At 38.4% G+C, this 8,620-nt stretch overlaps 1 protein-coding gene across 1 annotated transcript; it reads right to left on the reverse strand.

Moving 5' to 3' along the window:
• Positions 1-1,580: 1,580 nt before the first annotated feature.
• Positions 1,581-5,730, reverse strand: LOC140169684 (uncharacterized). The gene is made up of 2 exons (XM_072192980.1): positions 4,694-5,730; positions 1,581-3,599 (listed from the first exon to the last, which is right to left on the reverse strand). Exons 1-2 carry the CDS (start codon positions 5,669-5,671, stop codon positions 1,668-1,670), a joined length of 2,910 nt encoding a protein of 969 aa, XP_072049081.1. The 5' UTR covers positions 5,672-5,730; the 3' UTR covers positions 1,581-1,667.
• Between the last annotated feature and the right edge of the window lie 2,890 nt (positions 5,731-8,620).

Raw genomic sequence — 8,620 nt, forward strand, 5'->3', positions numbered from 1 at the left:
TGTTGTGATTGCCGGAGTGTTCCTTTACGACATACTTAATGAATCAGACAAATCAAAGGTAATTGCATGCTTGCTTCTTTCGAGCAACTAAGGCTCTTTTTTATATTTAATATTTGGTTTGTTGCTATTATGATTATAACGACTTTGGGCGAATTCCGTGCGAGAGGAGATCACAAGCGCTGTGCAATGTTTTTATGAGCCCTTGGGAGGATAAAATTGGTGAGTGCAAAAACTTTTTTGGCAAGCCGGAAAGGAGGCAAGCAATTTCCGGCACACATTTACAGGGCACCCTTTAAATAAAATTCTCTAAAAAGGCTTAGAAAAACACAACGGAGCCTCTTAAAGTTTTCCTGCTCTCGGCGCTTGCATCATTGCCTAGATCATTTAAGGTTTGCAAATTAGGATCCAAAAATTCTGTACAAAAGGGGCAAATGTGTTTTGGCAGGCCGATGGAGGGGGAAGGCAGGCCGTTTGTAATTTTACCCCGGCTCATAATTATTGCCTTATTGCCCCTTACGGTCAGTGGCGTGGCCAGATGGGGGTAGGGAGGGTCCCCTCATAAAAGCATATAGTAACAAATACATGGGGGAAAAAAAGGAAAGAGAAAATCTGGAAGGCAAAGAAAAATAAGGAAGCTTCCGAAAATCGCCTGGCGCATCTTCTGTGCTGCCTTTTCCAAGGCATATAATAAAGGGACTAGTACTTTATAATAGTCATCCGGTTGAAAGCAATTATATTTTTCATTAAAGATGGTAAATTGTCAGTTTATGATTTTATTTGCTGATGCTGGGTGTACAAAATGATGATCAAAGAATTCAAAGTTTATATACAGGTGTTGTCTGTTGTCTATACCCAAGACCCAGCAAACACAAAACGTTTTCGACATCATTCGCAAAAGGTTATAAAAGGTTGTCAGAAAATGTTTAAATGTCGGGTTATATAAAGGGTATATTAAGAGTATAAAACTTTTTCATAACCTTAAGAAGCATTTTTTGATAATCTACTGCTCAGCAAACAAAAACGTTTTACAGAAAACGTTTAAATGTCGGGTTATATAAAGGGTATAAAAACGTTTTAATAACATTCCAAAAACATTCTTGAAAACTTGATACAAAACATTCTAAACAGAATGTTTTTTTGGGGTTGAAAAAAATATTTTGCGAAAAATGTTTGCCCAAAATATTTTCAATGACGTTTTAAAAACGTTTTCATGACCTTTTTATAACCCGACATTTAAATGTTATTAAAAGCTTTTGAAAAAAACATTTTAAGAACATTTCTGTGTTTGCTGGGTTCAAACATTTTAAAATAATGTTATTTAAGTATTAACACAATATTTGGCAAAAATGTTTGCAAAAATAGTTTACAATAACATTTTTGAAAACATTTAAAAATATTGTTGTAGTAGTGTTTTCATACAAAACGTTTTAAAACGTTATCTTGACCTTTATATAACCCGACATTTTAATGTTATTAAAACGTTTTTACCTAAACCAAAAGCCAAAATATAACTCATTTAAAACGTTTTTAAAACGTTTTTGTGTTTGCTGGGAGGTGTGATATATCAAAGATTTAGTTTGAGCAAAGAAGTCAAGTGACAAAATACTCCCAATGGCCCTGCTATTTCCGTATGAAGCTCTTTTAGGTCCATATCACGCAAGCACCCCTTATTTAGGTGTCAAGTCTCTCGCCGACTCATGAAGTGACGGAGATATGCGGACAGAATTTCGATCTAGCTTTCGGTGAGAGAATTGTCTCTCGTCTTTTATTTTAAATCCATATTTCACGAGTCGTTTGTACCCAACATCTAATCCTATGAAACAACCGTCAGTTGTTGAAATCAATCCTGTGAAAATGTGTCCAGTTACTAGCGGAATCTCCCCGATAAAGTTCGCTTTGTCGTTACTAAACCGAATCATTCTAATTGATCCAAGTTGAGCAACGAGAAGGATATCATCAGGTGTACACGTGACAGCAAGTTGGTAACCTGTTGCTCCGGAAGTAAACTGCCCACGTGGTTGACCGTCGGAATTATGAGTGTAGACTGTGTCTTGGCTATGGTGAGCGAGAATAATGTTGCTACGTTTATCCACGCAGATGTTGTTTACGCCGTCTTTGATGCTTTTCTCTGGAAGTTCTTGCATATTCCTGAGCTCTCCGTCAGATTTGTATATGTACATGGACGGTGTCTTGCTATCCGCGATGATCACTCTGCCTTCTTTTGACGAGATAATGGTCACCGGACGAGAGTTCCGCTTCTGACAGGGCCACCTGGAGAGTTCATTTCCCTGTTGGTCGATGGTGTGTACCATCCTTGTTTGTGGAAACAGGAGTAGTAGTCTTCCTTGATCGTCAATCGCGATTTGTGATGACTTACTCATGTCTACCGCTATGTTTGACTCTCGCGCTCCATCAACGCTGAAACAATAGATACTACTGTCGGCAGTGTCGCTTACAAACAGCGTGTCACCTAATCCACTGATGATACCTGTTGGGAAGCTCTTTGATGTTTTAGACAGATTAATCTCCATAAACTCTTGTACTTCAACCTCTTCTTTGATGACTGGGATATTATACAAGGACACTTTGACCAAATGAAGTCCTGCTGTCGGGATGCACGTGAAAATTAGAGCTCCATCTTTATTTCTACGACGCGTCAACTCTTGGTCGGTTTTGTCTGCTACATTTGTTACTTTGATGTTGACTGCATCCTCTTCTACAGATATTGGGTTTTGACGGTAGTCTCGAGGCGAAACTCTAATGGACCAAAGTTGGTTGGATATAGGCCGACCTAATGCTACTAAGGAAGCTTTAGGCGAAGCAGGTTGGACATATATCGAGTAGGGATTTCCCCTGGCGGGAACACCGTTGACGGTGATGTTCAGATTGAGTAAGCCATCAATTGTTGGCGTGTATTCTATAGCATATTGCCCGCTGTGAGCATTACGAATACGGCACTTCACTGAATCGCCAGTTTGCGTTTCGATAGTAGCATGTACGCGATCGACTTTGGCTTCTTTTTCAAGATAACCTTCCTCATTGGAGACGTTCAGTAAGATTTTATGGGGATATCCGATGAGCGCTATATCTGGGATGTCGACATTAACCTTTTGACTAGAATCTAAATCGGCGGTTGTATCTGGTTGCACATTTATAGGAAACGGGCTTCCGCAGATTGGTCTGCCAAACACGCGTACATTAAGAAGGTGTGCTCCTTGCTTACTTGCGGTATAGCTAATTTTGTATGTACCATTCTTAAGGTCGTGGACTTCACAAGAAATGAGTGTACCGTCTGGTATTTGCAGCTCGGCCGTAAACGGATCGCCGCCGGTCTGCTGTGGCTTACCGTCGTAATTTACCGCACGTATAAGAACTATCTGGGGCATGCCCAACGAAACAAAGGAGCTTAACTCGACTTCTGTGCAAGTCAGTGACGCCGATGTGTCGCTCGTTCGGGTGCCGCCGATACGCGCGAAAAAGTTGTCTTCGCCCCATTTCATGGCCTCACGGTGATCCGCGTTGAAATCCAAGAAATTGTTTGCTACTGGTTCGTTTTGTGATGGAGTTTGGGAGATCAGTCCATTTAGCTGATGTGTTACCTATATAACGACAAAATACAGTGAAAACAAAGTATTATTACTAATTTTAACAACCATTAACACTTTTGCGGACCATAGCCGGCTTATTGTGTGAATCTACTTAAAACACGAAATTGAGTGAGTGAATTATTTGCTGGAAGAAATGCTTTCAAAAAATGAATGTATCATTTCTGGGTTATATTTCTGTAGACTTAAAATATTACTAGGATTTATGTATTTAGAAGTAAGATTTAATTGATGGCAATTCAGCAAATAATAATGTTCATGATGAGACCAAAAACATCATTTAGCATATGATGCTTGAAATATTCCAAAATTTATTTTGCCTGTCCAATTGCACACAATACTAAATATACTGCACCAATAAAGTATCCTTACACTTGGAAAAATAATCACAATTTCAAAACTGAACAATATTGGGGTAAATTTGTTTTCTTAATGATGCACTATCTACTTCTGCACATTATGACAAGCACTTGATTAGACGAAGGTCCAGTTTAAAAGTGACAAACTGGCCTATTCAAAACTTCACAGACTAGACATCTGGTTTGAGAGTGGTGAATGGCTAATTTATGCGTTTGGCTTTAATTTAAGACAAAAGGAACAAAAGAAAACTGAAACAAAAGAACTTACAATTAAAATGAAAGTTATGAAAAGTACAGAGAAGTAAAAACTGAAATAAAACTGCTTTAAATAACGCTTCATTGACGAAACTGTGTTGTCTCTTTATTGCGCTTGTTGAAATCTTTTTGCGCCTTGTATAGGCCAGTTTGTCACTTTTAAAACTGGACCTTCGTCTATTCAATTGCTTGTAACTTTACTTCTTGAGGTCAGTTTGGATTCAATGTGGTGTCATAATGTGCAGGATTAGATAGTACATGTATTAAAAAAATTTACCCCAATATTGTTCAGTTTTGAAATTGTGATTATTTTTCCAAGTGTAAGCATACTTTATTAGCGCAGTATATCACAACATTGTGTTGCAACCGGTACAATAGGCAATCAAAGGTAAATGCATTTGATCATTGAAGATACGGTATAAGCTAAACTTATAGGCCCTACCTTATACTAGTACTTCCTCTAACATGTCTTACCATTTCCTGGTGCTTAAATAGCTGTCTTGGACTTGCATATTCACATGTCTGGTCGGCAAAATCACAGGCACTCGCATACTGTGCAACAAGTGCCTCAATATTTTCTTTCTGCTCCTGTAGAAGTTTATTGAGCACCTGACAGCGACCTTGTAATTCTTCCTTTGCCTGACTACACCGATCACTGAGCCTACTTTCTAGCTTTTGAAACAGTTCATTTATGTCCTCCTCCCGTTTCGTGAAAACGGCGTTGATGTCGTTGATTCTTGTGTCGATCATTGCGGAGAGTCTTTCCAAAGGTTCTTTCTTGTTTCTCACATCGCTCGACAGTTGTCGAAGAGCCCGGACTGTGTTTTCAATTGCTTCATTCAAATCAACCTTCTCATGGTTGCTATGGGCTATAATCTGCCCGCACGTATCACATATGGGTTTCTTGCATGTTTTACAAAACATGGAGTACGCTTTGTTGTGGTCACGACAGCGATCATACGTTCGTCGCCTTTTCAGCTGTCGTTCAGGCTTGCTTAATAAGCTTTTTAAAGATTCAACTTCATGCGACCTCAGCCCTCGCATAGAATTGTGCATTTCAGTACAGTTTTGGCAAACTAACGCTTCGCACTCGTAACAGTATCCGGTCGCTGCATTGTCATAATCACAGCTATTGCATAAACGCTCACCGTCGCTTTCCGAAAGTAATCGAGGTTCTTGGTGCAGATTTTGATAATCACGGAGATTTTCAACATTAAAATTTGTAACAAAACCATCTGCCCCACCTTCTGGCACGACATATTGCTTCCTGCAGTCTGGACAGCTGACCTCTGGCTTACCACCTATGTGACGTCCTAGACAAGACTTGCAGAAGCAGTGAAGACATGGAAGACATTTTGGAACTCTATCCTCACTGTTGTACAGATTTGTACACAGAGAGCATGTTAAAAATTCTTGCTTGAAATCTTTCCGAGTGCACTGTGGAGATGCCATGCTGAGTTGTCATGTATTCTGAAACCGTCTTTCGATTCTACATAAGATAGCAGAGTGCAGGTTCCGTTGTGAATAGGAAAACAGCACAGGGAAAACAGTATCAGGAAGTATAATTGCTTTGTATTTAGAAGCCTAAAGCGCCCTCCCTGTTAGCAAGAGGGTTTTTTCAGTGGTGGCACTCTTCTTCCTGCTTGCTAATAGTATGTCTTTACATTCAGGTCCGTGGGTCTCAACTGTTCCACCTTCCTCCATCTTCTGCTCTCCGTACACTGTACGACACGGGATATATGGACTTGTGATATTTAATTCATTAACTAAGCTTTCCTGTTTTCTGACTGTGCTTGATTGTCTTCCTTCCACATGTCCTTCTATTTCCACATCTATCATAAACCATCGAGGCATCCATATATGATCCTAATTTCTTGACTGCTATCGACATTTTCAAAATTGTTTTCAAATTCTCAGCAGCATTTTACATTACTGTTATAAATGTAACAAAATGTCAAACTAAAATAAATACAATTATGAACATGCTATGCTAATGCTAGATTGATACAAATTTATATGAATCTGCAACATAAACGGATCTGCTATAGACCTACTATATTTAAAAATAAGTAACAACATTAATGATAAAATATAATGAAATTTGCTGTTCAAATTGACAAATAAGGGCCTCTGGATGACAGATCGAATGGAGAAAACGGGGTTGACAAAAGCACGTGTTTGGATACAAAGCATGTATTGCACACAGTTTGGGGTTTGGGGTAACAGTGATGCTGAAACGGGGCCTTATAAGCCCTACATGAGCCAAACCAATTTCACCGTCGTAGTGAATGCGTTATGTACTGCGCACAAAAGTATCCGCAGTGTAACATCAAAATGGGTAATGAGTCATGGTCTACTCCCGGGGTCTACTGTGTAACACGTTAAGTATACTATATAATATACCAACTGATACGAAAATGCAACATTCAAAACTGATAAATAAATAACACTATAGTCTGATCAGTAAAAAGAAATCCAGAGCATTATTTAATTTATTTTCGTGGGTGTGAGGATAAATATTTTTCAATTTTGGGTGCGTGGTGAGGGTAGACTATTTTTGTAAAGTATATTATATCTTGGTTTCTATGTAGACGTAGAAGCTGTTGAAAATAAATTAGGCCCCTATGTGTCTTGGTCTGTATGCCGGCGCACGGTAGGCATAGACACAATTGATAATTCGAAATATTCCTTTTAAATGTTTTAGGGCGTGGACGCGGTTGATCAATTAATAATAAAATAAAATTATTCAGTCGACCAATGCAATGCATATTCATTACATACAATAAGCCAAAAAAAATTAAGGTACCAGTTATGTTCACCTCTGTATATCCTAAATAGAAATATGTCAAAATTAAAACCATCAGCCGATACCTATACCCTTTAGGTCTGATTTAAGACCTCACTTTTTTGCGAATTACAGAAACGGTGATCTAAAACCCATGGAAGTAACGAAATCAAAAGTTGTACTTTCATGAAAGTTATTAAACTTAACTTCAACACTATTTGTTTATTTCACTTACCGCGAGCGCTTTCGATGAACTTCCTTGTCATCAGCCGATGTTGTTAGCTGTGATGTTTTGTTGTACAGAGCTAGAGACCAACCTGGTTGGAAAAGTCCACAATTTGCATGTTCAGATTGTCATGCCACATCGGAGAGTCGGACAGGAAGCTGGAAAAGCGACTTGTGGAACACAAGTCGAAAGCTTTACAAGAACATGTAAAAGCGAGCAAGAACACGCACCAAATAGACTGGGACAACGTAAAAGTACTGGAGAAAGAAACAAAAGAATTTCCCAGGAGGGTCCTGGAAGCTATCCAGATTAAGAAGCAGGGACCTTCATTGAATCGAGACACAGGATTTGAATAAAATCCTGTGTGGGACAACCTGATCAAACCCGGTGGCACCATGGCAGGAAACTTCCGACTTCGGTGACGTCATCAAGTGTGATGTCACCTGATCAGGTTGGTCTCTAGAAGTTTCCAAGAAAACATCAGAGCTAACAACGTCGGCTGCTGACGAGGAAGTTCCTCGAAAGCAATCCCGGTAAGCGAAATAAACAAGTAGTTTAAGCGAAATTAACAATTTACAATTTATTTACCACTACATACAGCTTGTCTCAAAAAAATGTGCAAGTGGAAAGCGCCATCTTTGGCAATTAGAAAATACTGTTGTGACATGATGCTTACATTAACGTCACAGGAACAGTCCTAAATACCGTTTGTTTCATTCATTTTGGTTTCGGCAAGAGATCTGCTTCATTGAAGCAATTGCTACAGGTGACGGTCACGCAGAATGAAGGGGGCTCTGAGTGACCCATGTACACGAACAATAATGTTACAGACCAAACTGCAAATTGGACTAAACTGTTGATTTTAAGGGATCTAAAATGAGCGTTTATTTCGTTTCGACAGTATTTTTTGTGGGACATGAGAGCACCTCAGACCTATCAAATTGCATTCTGAATACGAAGCATGTCTTTCCGATATCAAATAATTTTCATTTTTGGAAAATCACAATATAATAAAAATTTTATGACAAATTATAAAAATTTGATATTTTTCAAATTTTGATATATAACAGTCCTCGAAGTAAATTATATAAATCTAATGATATATTCTTAAAGTGTATGTAGCAGGGAGGAAAAGCCGACGGTCAATTGAAAATTTTGACCTTTCATATTGAAGATATGGATTTTTTCCCAAAACGACCTACTTTTTTTGGTGTTTTGGGAAAAAAATCCATATCTTCAATACGAAAGGTCAAAATTTTCAATTGATCGTCGGCTTTTCATCCCACCTACATACACTTTAAGTATAAATCATCAGATTTCTAAAGTTTACTTCAAGTACTGTTAAATATCTAAAATATCAATTTTTAATGATTTGCCACAAAATGTGTAT

The sequence above is a fragment of the Amphiura filiformis genome, chromosome 14 (assembly GCF_039555335.1).
Source record: "Amphiura filiformis chromosome 14, Afil_fr2py, whole genome shotgun sequence".
Taxonomy (NCBI): domain Eukaryota; kingdom Metazoa; phylum Echinodermata; class Ophiuroidea; order Amphilepidida; family Amphiuridae; genus Amphiura; species Amphiura filiformis.